At 40.7% G+C, this 16,516-nt stretch overlaps 1 protein-coding gene across 3 annotated transcripts; it reads left to right on the plus strand.

The window, feature by feature from the left end:
• Positions 1-574: 574 nt before the first annotated feature.
• prmt8b (protein arginine methyltransferase 8b) lies at positions 575-16,347 on the plus strand. Of its 3 annotated transcripts, none has more exons than XM_015060470.1 (10): positions 575-1,271; positions 2,662-2,886; positions 4,307-4,462; positions 6,325-6,388; positions 7,037-7,179; positions 7,500-7,587; positions 10,338-10,453; positions 12,711-12,861; positions 14,106-14,227; positions 14,757-16,347. In XM_015060470.1, the coding sequence occupies exons 1-10, from the start codon at positions 1,203-1,205 to the stop codon at positions 14,838-14,840; spliced, it is 1,218 nt and encodes a 405-aa protein (XP_014915956.1). In that variant the 5' UTR covers positions 575-1,202; the 3' UTR covers positions 14,841-16,347. The 3 variants fall into 3 exon arrangements, with proteins under 3 accessions (XP_014915956.1, XP_014915953.1, XP_014915954.1); XM_015060467.1 differs by lacking the exon at positions 575-1,271 and adding an exon at positions 2,032-2,160; XM_015060468.1 differs by lacking the exon at positions 575-1,271 and adding an exon at positions 2,032-2,160 and having other exon boundaries at positions 7,503-7,587.
• Positions 16,348-16,516: the final 169 nt, after the last annotated feature.

The raw sequence follows: 16,516 nt of genomic DNA on the forward strand, positions 1-16,516 counted from the left end.
CATATAGTCTGTCACCTCTGGATAAACATGTCAGTCAGTTTTGCTTAGCTACTTTTGCTTTAAATAGTTATTTAATAAAGATAAAATCCCCGCTCCCCTAAGCTTCCGTGGACACTCTCAACTTTAGGGTGGAGTCCGCAATGCTGAAAATATGTCATTTAAGTGGTTATGTTTTGTACATTTGATGTAAATTTATAACACTGAACATTTTTCTTAGCAGGGTTTAAGTCTTTATTAGTAGGGTCAGCCTTCACAAAAGGCTCGAGTCTTGTGCCTTTTGTGATGTCATCAACACAAATACACTAAAAGCGGAATTAGCTGTTTCTGTAATTCGGCAGATTGACCAAAACTCAGTATATTAAAATCCGAACGTCTTGACTTAGCTGTGATTTTCAGTATTATTTTTGTTGTGGGAATAATCTCACTGGGTACTATCTTTAATCTAGTTTCTGTAAAAGAAATAAAAAAATAAAAAAAATAAAATAAAAAGGAAGAAAGAAAGAAAAGAGCGAGCGACTCAGAGACCGATAGTTTTCAGAGTGCGTAGGAAGTCTGGCTCCGTTTCTTGTTTTGGCATCTTTTTTCTTCCTTTCTTTCTTGTCATATCACACCTCAAAGCGGCTTGAGGTTCCCCCGACGGATTAAGTACACTTAAACAGGACTTCCCCTCTGCGAAAGAAGGTGGAAATAGCGCGACTTTTATCGTAGGAGTTCCAGTTTCTTGGAGGCGCCGCATACGTCGTCAGAAGGAGAGCAGGAGTTTTGTCTCTGGGACGTTGCTGGATTTTAGGTTGTGGGGTGACACTCTGCATCTCGTCTTCCAGCTCGCACGGAGCTATGATGATGATGATGATGATGAGTCTCCTGCTGGCATCAAACCTACAACCTTCCAGTCGCAACACGGTGTCTCCAGCCAATAGACACCGAGTCCTCCCACACTGAGTCCTCCCTCTAAAACAACCTGTTTTCACATTCACACTACATGGATAAAAGAACATTTCACCGGCGCGTGGATTCGTCGTAGAACTTCATAACTTTTGTGTCGATGACGACAGGTTAAGCCTATACGATTAGTGTCATGACTTCATTCGTCTTTAAAAGCCCTCAGTTTATATGTTCCGAGGCTTTTCGTGCCTTTTGACACGTCTTTACTACGATTTGAGGCACTTAAAAGAGTTTCAGCCTAAATCTCGCCGGCTCTCATGGGACTGAGGCATTCGTCGCGGTGTTTGCTGCTACGGCGGAAGATGGCGGAGGCGGACAGCTCAGAGGTAGGGGACCTTGTGGTGTCCTGTACCCGGTTTCTCTCAGATTTCTCTCTCTCTCTCTTTTTTTTTTTTTTTTTTTTTTTTTTTTAATATACATGTAGTGACAACGTTTTCAGAATTATGTGCATTTTTAGTTTCGGCATTCAGTAATGTACGGCTACATCACTGGCTCTTGGGGGATTTTTTTTTTTTTTTTTTTTTTAGTGTCCTGCAGATGTTGGCTGAGTCTGCATGTATATCCGTAGACTCGTGTAATAGCAACGGTAGTGAGCGACGTAGAGTGCAGAGAATCCCTTTGCTTTTGGGCGATGATCCGGGGTGCATGTCCGCTGTCCTTGGTGCTGAAACGGAACCTGCGTCTTTAACCGGCTTGTCCTAGTGGTGTGCAGAATTAGATCGCAGCCATTGCATTTCTAGCACTTTCATACACGAGATATCGCTAGAAAAATATATATATATATTTTAACGTGCGTTTTTAAAAGAGGGCTTAATGTGCACAACACTGTCTAGATGTAGCACAGGTGGGACAAAATAATAGTATATAGGGAGTCAAAACTGTGTACAATGAAATAATGCTAAAAAATTGATGTGGCCACATATACTTGTGCTAAAAATTGATTATTTTTTTTTATCTCGGACTTCCCAGCTTGTATTCTGTTTCATTCATCCCTCATATCGACTTTTTTTTTTATCTCCCCCTGCAGTATAGTGCCAAATGTTTCCAGAAATAAACGAGGAATATATTGAATAGAATAGAAAAGAATCATCAGTGGACATAATGATGGGCAAACCCAAACACAATAATCTACCGAGTGCAGCTAAGCAAGATTATTTTAGTCTTTTGTCCTTTATTTTTTGTTCCCTTTCACTTTTTGTCCTTGAACTCTGTCAGTTGGGAAATCCCAATCCACAGCAGCTTTAGGATCTTCTACTATTCTGGCATCTTTTGCCACTTTCAGTACGTTTAGTGTATTTATTTTGAGAGACTTCCATATGCTGAGTTTATCTTAGTATAATGCAATATAAAGATGTATACCATGCAATGTACTTTTCACTACAGAAACAGTCACAGTTACTGCTGGATAGGAATATTTGTGAGAACACTTAAGTTCCCACCAGAATCGGTAAAATAAATGAATAAAAACTAAAAAAAAAAAAAGTCAGTTAAAATATTTGCCAGTGATGCAGGAAAAAAAATCCTCTAAGATAGCCACCACTGCTACAGTTCATGGTGCTGAGTTTCCTTCAGAGCCTTCATTATGTCTACATATTTACAGAACCTCTCTGCTCGCTCTCATAATGTTCCTGCAGCTGCTGTCCCTTGATCTATCTAACATCTAAATTCTGACAGAAACCTGGCCGAGCTCATTTCATTCTATTTCTTCGCTCACAGCGGCAACAGCCTGTCAGGTCCCCGCTTTCCCAGTCCGCCCAGCCCTCCCCTCTGCCGAAACCAGTGCCTACAACCCATCATGTGCCCTGCATTCCTCACACGCCTCATGTAGCAGCGCTCGCCACCTGTCCTGGACGAGGCAAGATTGCCAAGTTCGTAAGCCCGGAGGAAATGACATCAAGGGACTACTACTTTGACTCCTACGCCCACTTTGGCATCCACGAGGTACGCAGACCAGGCCGACAGCAGGAAGCACGGTGTGATTGGAGCAGAAGAATGACACCAGATGCTTCCTGTTAAACTTTGCCAACAAGTTTCATCCCTTAGAATCTGATCCTCTGACAGTGGGATATGTCAAAAAACAAAACAAAACAAAACAAAAAAAAAAAACAAAAAACATAATTTTACTGCTTCCATGAAAAGACAGGTTTTACTTCATGCCTTCCACAGAGACTTGGAAAAAGTTTTCATTCTTTTGGACACTTTCAACATTGTGTGTTTGGCTATACAAGTAAAAAAACTTTAGTTTATTTCACTGGGACAAACATGAAGCAGGGCATAATTGCAAAGTGGAGGGAATTGAAGCATAAATCTGAAAAGTGTCCAAAACTAACATTACCTTAAAACAATCATCCCTATCTGGGAGCAAGGCGGTGGCAGCGTCATCCTGTTGGAATGCAATGAAGGCTCCTTCCAGAGTATAGATATTCTGTGTCTAGAAAACAAACGACTGCATTTTGTCTGCAGAAAACCTTGAGTTTGGCAGTTGCCAAATGACACTGGGAGTTCAAACCTTTTATGGCTTCTGTAAGCAGAAAATCAAACACCAACTGCCTGATTCACCCGCAAAAATGCACTTCATAACCTCATAATCCAAAACGTTATCTTAAATCCGACAGAAATCTACAACAGCGCACCTGTATATCCACCAGCTGCCGAGGTATATGCATTAGCGGTGACATGATGAGGAATATTGGAGGGCCGTTGAAATATCTGTCTTGATGGAGCATGTCTCGGTTCACAAAAAGAAAGGGCTTTTCCATTATTAACTAGCACGAAAGACCCCCAGAGGCTGCATAATAGTCCATTATCAGCACTCCATAAGTGAAAACTATCTCTGCCTGTCTCTCACAATAATCTGCAGTGCACTACAGGGGAAGTAGCCTAACTAATGACCTTGATGTGTGAGGGAAATATGGTGAGAAAGTTTGGGGACGTATAGACCCCCGCCTCCTGTTTTCTTTTTTTCTTTAAATGGTGTCCTTATTTAGCATGTGGGTCAGCTTTTTCGTGTGCTTGCAGACAAAGAGTGTGTCCTGATTAAAGAGTTCAAAGCAAGATAGGAAAGAAAGTGGGATCTGTGCATGAGCTTAGGGAGATAGACATCAGGCAGTCCCCAAAGGCTTTGTGTTGTACTCCTGTCTATTTCAAGACGCCCTGACTGTCACCAAGGCTTCTGGCCTGGATTCTGTTTGTTTGTCTGTCTCCACACACACATACAAGCAAATAATGTGCTTACATGCAAACTTGTGTCTGGTTTTGTAAGAATCAAGCTATTCCTTGAAGCGTGTCGTTGGTTCGGTGTTCTAAAGGCTGTTTGGGTGGTCAACATATGTTACTGTTAATATCATCATCTCCAACACAGGAGATGCTGAAGGACGAGGTGCGGACGCTGACCTACCGCAACGCCATGTACCACAACAAGCATGTGTTCAAGGATAAGATCGTCCTGGATGTTGGCAGCGGCACAGGGATCCTCTCCATGTTTGCTGCCAACGCCGGTGCCAAACACGTGTACGGGGTGAGGCGAATAGATCCACCTTACAGTCCACAAACAGATGCCGCAATCCAACACTTACCGCGTTTTTGGTAAATCCCGACAAGGAAGCACGAAACTCAAAACGGCTTCGGAAACTGTTATTGGCCATGATTCAAAGATCAGTCGTCCACATTACTGTGTAGACCCACATACTGTGTTAAATTAGAAGGATACACAATATCGTATACAAAAACAGGATATACTAGAATATTGTATACATTGTATCTGTTCAATTGCAGCTATTTAAATTAAGATTTTCATTTAGATTTCTCAATCAAATTTATTTGTACAGCAGCACACGTCAGCAACAAGGCAGTTCAAAGTGCTGTACATCATAAAAACAGAAAAATACAAAGTTATAAAACACATTTAAATAGCATGTGACATCATATATCTGAGGCTAAATATTAAGGGGAAGGTAAAAGACAAATTCTCGTCTAAATATAAAACGAGAATGCGAGAAAAAGTGTGCCATGCATTTTGGAGTCGTCTTAGAATGATCTAGTGCTACAAACTGCCTTTAATTGTCCCATACACCATGCAGCGATTTCCAAAGCTTGGTTTTGTAACTTAACCAAGTTTTAAACATTTCTACAACTTAATCGCTGACCTGTCTGCTGTGTTTCTTGGCCTTCACGACGCTTTAAGCTAAAAAAGTACCGACAGGGAGACGTTACTTAGTAATTATGAAGGCAAATGACGATGCTGAATTTGATTTTGGGTTGTCAAGAGTAAAAGGTCATGTGGAATCCCATTTAATTCTGTAATATGACAAAGTGGATATTTCTGCGAGACACTTTAGACGTACTTGCTAAAACTGCAAAAAAAAAAAAAAAAACCTATTGGAAACTATTTAGAGAAAATAAACTGAATATCGCAACATCAATGTAAGAGTTTGTTTTCCTATGACCTGCTTTGCCGTTTTGTGAGTGAATCTTTCCCAATGCGAAGCACCGACTAAATGATCGCAGATGTTTATTATGGAGGGACTCTATCTGAGGCAGACGGTTAGGTACATTTTGTCAGGTTTGATTTATCAACTTCATTACACTTAACGATGGTTACATCTTGTAGCAGACAGAATATTAGTTTTTAGATGGATTAGAGGAGTTTGATTAAATTCTGCCATTCGGTATTACCGCAAGAGGTGCATGTAAGCGTCACTGTGCTGCTCCGACGTGACGAAATGTGGCGTCCTTCCTGGTGTTGCTATGGATGGATGCTGCCCAAATAAGAAGCAAGAACCATTCATATAAATGACAAAATATTAATGCAACTTAGCTCGCTTCAAAACAAATCTGTGGGGAATTGCTAAATTAAACCTTTTTATGTATTTTTTTTCTCCAGATTCAGTGCATTTTCTAGAAGTTTTAAGTGTCAAACACAATATGGTAAACAACAGTGAAGTAGAAGGAAATCTATGAATCCACTTCAATACATGTCTAGTTTTCTTTTGCTAAAAATGAAAATGGAGGAGTGCATTGTTTCTTTATATTGAGATCCCTCAATGAAATCCACTGCAACTAATTTGTCAGAAGCGATCTGGTAGATAAAATTTGTCTAAATTGGTTTGAAACGCACAGTTTTATTCATCTGTGTACCAATTTATACTTTATCAACCACTTCGAATTTGAATACATAAACCAGAAGTTTGTGGATAGAATGTCTGCCGAATGCGATGGAGCTAGAGGGGTTCTGCAGAGAGCTCGGCGTCTCCCACGTGTGCATGTCTCATTAAAACCATATACCCACGCGTTGTGTAAACACTTCAAGAAACATTTGACAGCTTCAAGAACAGACTGTTGTTTTATGCCCGGTGTGTGATCTCGCACTTGTTCCTGCAGATCGAATGCTCAAGCATATCTGAATATTCAGAGAAGATTATCAAGTCCAATCACCTACACAACGGTGAGTCAAAGGTGATTTTCCATTTTCCAGTGCTTAGATACCCATCTGTTTGTGCCGCGGGACTGTGCAATGGCGTTGGGGGGGTTAGAAGGAGCGTGGAAAATGGTTTGCATATTTCCATCGTTGCGGTCACGCTCGACAGTGTTAGTCACCGTTCTTGATGGCTAACTGGCAGTTTGTTTCCGTTGTCTGACAATCACGGTCTTTGGCATCAATCTTGGCTCCCTCAGAGGGGTTTATTTCCATTGTTAGCCCACCCTGTGCAACGCAGATGGTGGACTGGCAGGAGAAAGTGCAGTTTTGCACCTGAAATATTAAGCAAAAGTCAGTGAATGCTGTTTAATTGTGACATGTCAACTACTTTGCTTGTGAGGTAAGGATATCGTTTTAAAAAATTCTGAGGAAAAACAGTACCAACTCCTCTACTGCTAAGACTTGATAGCTATTTTATTACTTAATAAAAATTGCAAAAATATATGGTTTTATAAATATGTAACGCAAGAATCAAAGGCATGAGAAAACAAGACATTAAAACCATTTTACCCCGGGCTACAAACCCAGCACGAATCTCTCTTAATGTGCATTACGGGAATGAAGAAATGTGGAAGTAATTTGTCTCCTGCTGCCTTGTTTCTGTTCACGGTGCAGTCATTACCATCTTCAAGGGCAAGGTGGAGGAGGTGGAGCTCCCCGTGGAGAAGGTGGACATCATCGTCTCCGAGTGGATGGGTTACTGTCTCTTCTACGAGTCCATGCTCAACACCGTCATTTTCGCCAGGGACAAGTGGCTGGTACGACCGCAATCGTGGCGCATGCTTGACCGCGAGGCTTTGCATGTTGGCATGTTCGCCCGCGCGAACGGACAAACGAGGCCGTTGACACATAAAGAGACGAGACGGCGATTAAGTAGAGGGCTTTTGCCGTGTGGCGTGCGTGCCCAGGTGCCGAGGGTTATGCGTGAGTGGTTTTGTTGCCTGCCTCGGTAACAGCTGGAGGCCTTTAAAGCCGGTACATGTGATCCTAGATTACATGCCAGGTGTGCGAACAATGAAAATGATGGATGGCCTTTTGTGTTTGTTCTCTGGATACCTGAAGTCTGTCTTTTGTGCAGAAGCCCGGAGGCCTGATGTTCCCGGACCGAGCAGCTCTCTATGTGGTGGCCATTGAAGACAGGCAGTATAAGGATTTCAAGATTCATTGTAAGTAATTATTTAGGATTTGCTAACGGCCATGTGATTAATTCTCCCCGTTGCTATGCAAACGAATGACTTTGATGGAGGCGAAGTCAGTGCAGGAGGGAATTGTCTTCGCTTTAGAACTCTGAGACTCAATAAAGAAAAAAAATATTGGTCTCTTGGAGCCTATCTCGAGCTTAAACTATGTCAATATTACTTACATATTCTGTATTATCATCTGACAATAAATCAAACTATAACTTCTCCTATTTAAAGTCTGTTAAGACTACCAAAATAATTTCTGTTTGCTAAATACCAGAACAAGATTTTACACGTAGTAAAATCATTTATAGGAAACGTCAGGAACCAGAACCTCTCTAATCTGCGTTTGCCCAGCCTTTCAAGTTGGGAGACACAAGTAGGATGTTTTTTCTTTTGAGCTTCAATCACCAACTTGAGGCACAGCTGTGGGTGTAGTTTCAGGCAAAGCCTCAAGCGCTTCCGTTTCTGTTGTGACACCATGAGAAAATCAAAAGCAATGCATTGGGAGCAGAACTGTGAACGTAGCTCAGGGTCATCCTGTGGTCGAGTGTCACACTCACCCGTTTAAACAAATATGCAAAAATACAATTGGAGTCAGAGTGCCAGCCGCCTGGGGAGAAAAAAAGATACACAAAACCTTTGACATTTCCATGGAAATTACCATGATAAAAGCTGATTCATACTTACATGTATGTAAATGTCTGACTTTGAAAAACATAATTTTTTTCTGGCATTTGGCAAAAAGCTGAAGCTTTGGCATTCGTAAATTTAAGGTAGAATATTTTATCCTCTTAAAAATGTAAATACGCACTCGTGACAAAAGATAAAACATAAACAAAATGTTAATTAGTATTTGAATCAGTTTAAGTGGTTTTCATTTTGTCTTTGTTGCACACATAACTTCTATTTCATGGCATTCATGTTCTAATCCACACTTAAAACATTTGCTGTCAAGCGTGAACACAAAATATGTCCCAGGGTGTGCAGCAATTAGCGTGGCTCAGTGTAGCAAGTAAACGGGGAAAAAATGTGAAGGAAAGGAACAGGTTTGTATTTTAGTATTTGGCGGAGTGCATCATAGTGAAACTATGAGAAAATACGATGTTGGAGCTCCAGGTTAACTCGTCCCTTTTCTTGTGTTGAAAATCACTCCTTCCTGTTTTAATTTAAGGCACCTTCACAACTCAGACTCAACTAGAACAGGAGTGTTTTTTTGTTGTTGTTGTTGTTTTTTTTCCAGCGTGACTGGAATTAGGTCACGTCTTTTTGTGTAGCAAATAATCGGAAAGGCGTCTATTCAGAACAGATCGCCTGAGGTTCTACGGAGCAAAACAAGGCCACCGTGAGGATTGCAGAGGACAAAGTACTTTCACCTGGAAATGTAGGATTTAAGTCCCACAAGAAGTGTCCTGTTTTTAGTGTCCACTACGCTACGGGTGTGTAGGAAGCTGTTAAGAACGTAGCGAAAAATATAGGACAGCCATGTTTCTCACATGAACATGTGATGAACCCCATTTACACTAATAAAAAGCCAAAAAGTTCATTTTATACATCTTTCTTTTTTTTTTTTTTCAAAACATGAAACTGAGATTAGTTACACCCACAAATATGCAGTTCAGTAAAAATGTTTTGGGAAAATTAGAATATTGGATGTAAACAGTCTGTGGCTCTGCTTGATAAGGAAAATCAAGTTGCTACGTAGTAGCCTTTAGCTCTACTACATAGTTGGCTCTTGTGTTTCTCGTCTTCCTTTGCTACGACTTGTCATTTGGCCAACTAAGCAAAGTTATACAATGGTTCTTAAAGCTGGTATTTGTACCTTTTGGTTATGTGAGCAGGAGTCAAAGTCCTTCAATGGAAATTAAATCCGAATTACCCTGATTCCCGATCCCTTTTCATAATCTGAGAATCCGGGTGTCGAGGTTTCATTAACCGCAAGCCATTAACGGAAGTAAACATTTAAAATACATAATTTCCACGGAATGAATCGCATTTTGAATTACATTGTTGAAATGAACAAACAGATATTGATTGCATTGGCAAATTCATGCCGCCTGGGGTTAGAAATCCTTTTGGAGATTAGTCCTCAGTGTCCCGCAGAGCGCCCACCCTCTGAATGTGCTCAAATAGCTGCCGCAGTCAGAGGTCCGGGCTTAAACCTGTGGTCAAGATCAAAGCGCTCATTTTAAAAAGGTGCCACGCAATCTGGCGTCGACGCTGGATAACTCCTGCAGAGTTTTCCATCCGCCGCACAGGTGGCCCACTTTTATTACATCTAAAAACATCAAAAAAATCGAGGCGCAGTCGTTTCACGCAAATCCCAAAAGAATAGAGAAAGCTTCAGATTGTTATTTTTAGTAGCTTACGCGTTGGTGTTGCGTTCCTCAGCCACACGTTCTCAGCGTCTGGCCTCCTGACAAAATGAGGTGGAGTGGAGGGACAGAGGGACTGGAGGAGGGAAAGGTTGTTTGGTGTATTTTCAGTCCAAATTATAATAAAAAACAAGGCTGCCAGACATACTGGAGGAGGCTGGAGTTTATTTTAATGATGTTTTTTTTTTCTTTCTTTCTTCACTCTGAGCTTAGATAGACAGAAAAACTGATCTGGGCTGAAAGGCTTAGAGCAGGAACCAGTAGAACTAAGCAATACAAGCATGCATTGAACGCGCAAAAAAATTATAAATAATAATAAAATGTATGTAAAAAATTTTTTTTATTCTTTTTTTTATGCAGGGTGGGAAAACGTGTATGGGTTTGACATGAGCTGCATTCGCAACGTGGCCATCAAAGAGCCTCTGGTGGATGTGGTCGATCCAAAGCAGGTGGTGACTAACGCCTGTCTCATAAAGGTAGGTGCGTCTATGCAACGCTTCCGAGAAAGAGTCGCTGGGCATATTGTTTAGTCTTTCAAGTCAAATTCTGTCACACGTTGACAAAAAAAACAACAACACACAAACACACACACACACACAAACCCCCCCCCAACTATTATTCTGGCACACATCCAGGTGGTATCTTTTATGTGCTCAAATTCTGGAAATTCACCGACAGATATCACTTCCAGCATCTCTGAGCGCCTGCCGTCTGCCGAGGCTATTTTCTAGTACATAATGGAGCTTTCTGGCAAGTTGTAATAGACTGCAGGTCTGTTTCCTTCCTCCAGGATACAACGCTGGCTTGTCTTTCATCTCCCAAATGAAGAGAAGATGAGAGCATTCAGAGAGATTGATAGTTTTTTTGTTGTTGTTTGTCCACTATAGCTTCTATCAAAGCTTCCTCTTTTATTGCCTTCTTTCATCTGCTTTGCACCATCTATTTTTTTCTTCTTCTTCGATTTGGATTATCCAGTGCTTTTGTCTTCTTAGCCTCTCTGTCTTGCTCCTCCAACACTGTCTTTATTTTTAAAAACTCATGTTACAGATCAACATGAGGCGAAAAGAAAACTGCATTTTTTTTTTTTTATGTCAAACAAAGTATCTTTAACTCTGATGCTCCCAAATAAAATCTGAGGTAAGGAATTATTAGAAGTCCGTCAGTTATGATTAGCATAAATCGGGCTGTTCTGTAAAGGCCTCAGAGTTTTGTCAGAGAACAAAGCATCATGCAGACCAAGAATCATCTCAGACGACTCGGGGAATAAAGTCTAAAGCTGGATTAAGTCATAAAACAGTACACTGAGCCTCAAACATCTCACAAAGTACCGTTCAGTCCTTCATTTGAACAGTGATATCTCTGGAGGAGATACACAGAGGTCAGCAATTAGTTGCGCACCACGCAAAGTTGACTCTTATTGAAGAGTGGTTCAATGAAAGCAATGTAAGAAAGAAAACTTAAAAGAAATGCTCTTTAAAGTTTCCCAAAAGCAATTTGGACGACAACATTTACTGCTGAGGCAAAACACTGCTGTGTGTGTGGCAGAAAACTAAGAAAGAGTCCATCATCCTGAATACGTCGTCTCTAGAAAGTATTCATGCGAGTTAAGTTGCATAAATACAAGACTTGACCGGTGCTGGTCACAGATGCCGTCTATCCAGTCTGAGTGAGTGTACATTATTTTTTGCAAAAAGTGGCTGGCCTTTTAATTGTAAAGGTTGTGTGACAAAAGACTGCGTCAGCAGCAAAAAGAGGTTCCATAAAGTGTTGACTCCAAGGATGGAGAGGGAGAAAAGCACAGCATATACGCACCCACTTTCCAGACATTTCCTCGTCAACGATTTTGAAAACCACTTCTGCTTCACAGAGTTTGAGTTGGCCCGCCACTTTTATTCCCAATTAAACAGTTGAAGCGTGCGGTTTAACGTGACGAAAATGCGGAGAAGTTTAAGTGGTATGAATACTTTTGCAGAGCCCCATGCGTGTAAATCCAGAGCTCAGCTGCATATCTCCCTCCCATCTCACACTATCCTAATTTGTGCTGTCAGTCATTCTTCACAGGCTTAAATTACAAAGTCACTCCCATGTTTTTTTTTTTCCTCACCTCCCCCATTTTACTGCATAAAGATACGGTCCTGGTATTACTGGAGAGGACAAAGGTGTTAAATCACAATCTGTCATGCTGATGTAAAGCTGCTTGGGCGGAATGAACAGGTCTCAGTGTACAAAAAAAAAAAAAAAATCACGTAACTCATTATCTGCCATGCAAAGGAGGGACGTCAACTGCTCTTTCTCTATTTCGGGGCCCCGCTGAGATGGTGCAGCAGGTTGCCGAAAAGTCCAAGATGTCTCTGAGGCAACGCCAGCCACAAGGCAGGACTTGAATATAACACACACAGCCCCAGAAAACCTCCCTTCCAAGAGGACTCAAGGGAGGACGCCCACACAGCATGTGTAGTGCGAACATGCTTGATAATCCAGCCGTGATTCAACCTGTGGGCTTTTCGCGCGCAACAAATTCGCACATGAACCAAAAATCGTGGTGAATGTCGACGCAGCTCTGGCACGTTCACGCGCGCCGCATGTGCGAGAGGAGGCGGCGCAGCGCTGGCGTCTTGCGTCCCACTTGCTCCAGCATCGACCGAATCGGTCGAAAACGACGGGGGCAGGCAGTTTATTTATTATTATTATTTTTTTAATACTGCAAATATGGTTTCTGTGTGTGTTTTCAAGGAGGTGGACATCTACACTGTGAAGCCGGAGGACCTGTCCTTCACCTCGGCTTTCTGCCTGCAGATCCAGCGCAACGATTACGTTCACGCTTTGGTCACTTATTTCAATATGGAGTTCACCAAATGTCACAAAAAGACAGGCTTCTCCACCGGTGAGACTGGAACAAACTCGTTCCAATATGCATTTGTCATGTTGGAAATAAAGATGTCATAAAATCTGAAGTCTTCACATGTTAAATATTCTATAAGATCAAATTGGCTTGACTAGTTTTAGCCCCACCCACTGATTTTTATGGAGCAATATCTATAGAGCTGGTTAAAAACTCTGATTATTTGAACACACATTTAAGTAATTTTACACTAAACTGTGGAACCTAAAATTATGCGAGAAGCAATTATTGCACCATTAATTTAACTATTACTTTATTTGAACAAAAAAAAAAAATGCATATTTTATTTTATTTTTTCTCATCAAATGAATTCACTCAAATTAAACACTGGAATTTTCAAAAAAAAAATGTAATGTGAGATTATGTGGCAAAATAAAAACACATCCTTAACATACGTTTAATTGCCAAATATCGACTGATTTTTTTTTTTTCTTTTTAAACCAAAAACTAAATACGAAGATACAAGGGCATTTAAGTATCATTGGCTAAATTACGCCAACAAGTTCCTCCACTTCACCAAACCTCCTTTAAAAAAAATAACACAAAGGGAACTTGCATCATCTTCCAAACATGTGTTGATGACAGAAACCCCTGGTTTTCAGCTTTACGCGTACTCCTACATGCTACCTGGTGACAATACCTTCAGCAGGTTTCGCCAGAAATCATCAACCTGTTACTTGCACGTTCCGAACCACCGCCTTGCAGCAGTTTCGCTAATCGCTTCACCTTCCCCGCTTCCTGGCCACGCTCTGCTGAAGTTACGCAAATCAAACTAGTGTTTGCTGCCGGCGGAATCACCACTCGACTCTGCGTAAGCCGTTATGTAAGCCTGTTTTAATACATTCACGTACCAGTTGCTTACATAATGTCGTGTAGAGGAGGTTCTATGTTTGGCTGTGTCTGTTGGGGCCGAGGCAGAGCATCACTGAAGGAGTTCTCTCCTCTCCACCTTTATGTTTCTCCCACTGGGTGAGTGGATGTCAGCCAGTATGCTTTAAAAAAAGAAAAGAAAAATTTCCATGTATACAGGCCCAAGGCAGTTTAGAGCTCACCAGAACCGGTGTGCAATTTCTTCGTACCCTTACTTCCCTCAAGACAATATCCCCCTCTCGGTCTTCCTTGCCTTCTTTCAATAAGTTAACCAGTCAAATTTCTTTCCCCTGTTTTCTTTCCTCATTTCATTTTTTTTTTTTTCTGAGTTACATTTTTTCCCTTTTCTTCCTCAGCTCCAGATGCTCCCAGCACACACTGGAAGCAGACTGTGTTTTATTTAGAGGACTACTTAACTGTCAAGAAAGGAGAAGAGATATTTGGCAGCATCACCGTTAGACCCAATGAAAAGAACGTGGTAAGACTCAAAAGCGCTGATGTTACTCAGGTCCTTATAGAACGCTACAATAATTTACATATAGAACTTATTATTTGTGGAGTAGAAGAACTTGAAGTATTTGCTTTTCGCCTCTAGAGATTTAATATTTCTTAGCTCAAGCTCAGTCGGATGGGATTAAAGGTCTATTCCAAACAATTTCGCTACAGATTCTCATTTGTATTTATGTCTGGACTTTGATTGGGCCCTTCTAAAGCTCTGATGTTTCACAGTGTGCAGACTTTAAAAGTGTTTTTTTTTTTTAGCTTTACCCATCTTGTCAACTCTGACAATATATAAATGTATATATATATATTCCAGGCCAATGTCTTTTAATTAATGGCTTGTACAATTTTATGTTGTGTTAATTGAAAAATGAATGAGTCTAGATGTCATTTAGCTCATTGCATTTGAGTCAGCTTCTATGCTTTTACTCGTGTGTGTGTGTGTGTGTGTGTGTGTGGGAGTTTTGCTTTGTCTTCAAGTAATTTCACTTCACATTTTTTTGCAGCGCGACCTGGAGTTCACCCTTGAGCTAGATTTTAAAGGACAACTATGTGAAGCTGCCATTTCTCACGACTATAAAATGCGCTAGCAGCAAGCAGAGGCACCGGCGCAGGTCCGCCCCGAGGCAACCCCCCCCCCCCTGGACAAAGCTGGAGGACGAAGGCTGTCCAGGAAGCGGTCCAGCTGATCAGGGTGGGAGGCAAACGGGTATCTTTACTGGATGCCGTCAAGTCTGCATGGAAGCGATGCACTCAGGATGAGCGTCGAATCTTCTCAGCGTCGTCACAGATAGAGCCGGTCAGAAGTTTACATACGGCCATTGCGTATACAGATCCTTTGTTTGAATGATTTGAAATATCTGAAAAACAACAAATAAAAGCTGGGTCTACCCGTTAAGAAAATTGTTGAAATATTCAGACAAAGTGATGCCACGAGCTTGTCGATGTTTACCATAGTGGAGTTGCCGTTTCTCTGCAACTTGTGATGACACATGTATCCAAATGATGGACGTGTGTTTGAACCCGCATGTATAATTTTGACCCAGCGCAAATCTAAACTTGTGGACCAAATTTTTATTGTTTAAAAACGACAACAACAAAAAAATGTCGATCTAGCTATCCTCGACACAACCTGTGGTGCTTTTAACATGATTCGTTAAAAGCGCCAAATGAGCATGACATTAATTCGAAAGATAAGCGTATGTAAACTTCTGACAGCAATCGTAAAAATAATGCAACCCCATTGTTGAATGTAACGGCGTACAAAAAACATGACTTTTGCCTCGTTCTTAAGAGATTCTTTGATTTTTTTTTTTTCTTAATGAGACAAAAAGCTTAGGAATGATTATTTACCGTGTGCAAATTGGAAACGTCAAACGTGATTTCAGAATCTAACAGGATCTTACCGTATAAAGCAGTCTCTACCACCTCTGTGGTTTCAGATAATAATAATAAAAGCAAGTAATTTAAACTCAAAGCAAATGTTTAAATCAAGATCTATGGATTGTAACAATGACTGGGAAATGATATGCTTACTGGCCCCTTTATCCTCAAGTCAACGTCACCACATATTTAGTTCATTAAAAACTAACATGAGATGTTGCATTGTCAAAAATAGTAATAATGTCAAATTGAACGTAAGACTAAAACTGGAAAAAAAAAAAGTAAAATCCAGAAATTTGTGCCTGTGTAGAAAGTTTTTACCTTTTTTAAATTATTATTTTTAAATGCCATAACCTTGGGTGTGATTTGTAAACGAGGAGACTGGATTTGCATGGGACTCCACAGACAGGCTCTGTTGTTGTTTTGCATAGAAAGTAAGATGAGTCATCATTTCCTGTTTGTGGTTTTTGGGTTGTGGAGTGAGGGGCGGCGGGGGCATGGGGGAGCAGGCGTTGGCCATCAATTCCAGAGATATAGAAAATGCTGCTTCACATATTTCTTTTATTGTCACCAACTCAGAACAAAATGTGTTTAGGCTTCAGAAAAAAAAAAAAAAAAAAAAACGCAGGAAAATGTCTAAGACAACAAAGAAACACTGATGCAATATGTCTTGGGTCATTCTTTTGAAAAATAGGAAGACCCACGAAAATTGAATAAGACACAACGTTGGATGTGATGATGAATAAAATGTGAAATAAAATAAAATGTGTGCGGTTTCTCTTTCCGTTTTCTCCCACTATTTTTTTTTTATTTCTATTTTTTTCAGCAGAAGATGCATCAAAAAGAGAACATATCATTAATAAAGGTTTTCAGGGTGATTTTT

The sequence above is a fragment of the Poecilia latipinna genome, unplaced genomic scaffold (genome assembly GCF_001443285.1).
Source record: "Poecilia latipinna isolate Pla-1442-1.1 unplaced genomic scaffold, P_latipinna-1.0 Scaffold1718, whole genome shotgun sequence".
NCBI lineage: Eukaryota > Metazoa > Chordata > Actinopteri > Cyprinodontiformes > Poeciliidae > Poecilia > Poecilia latipinna.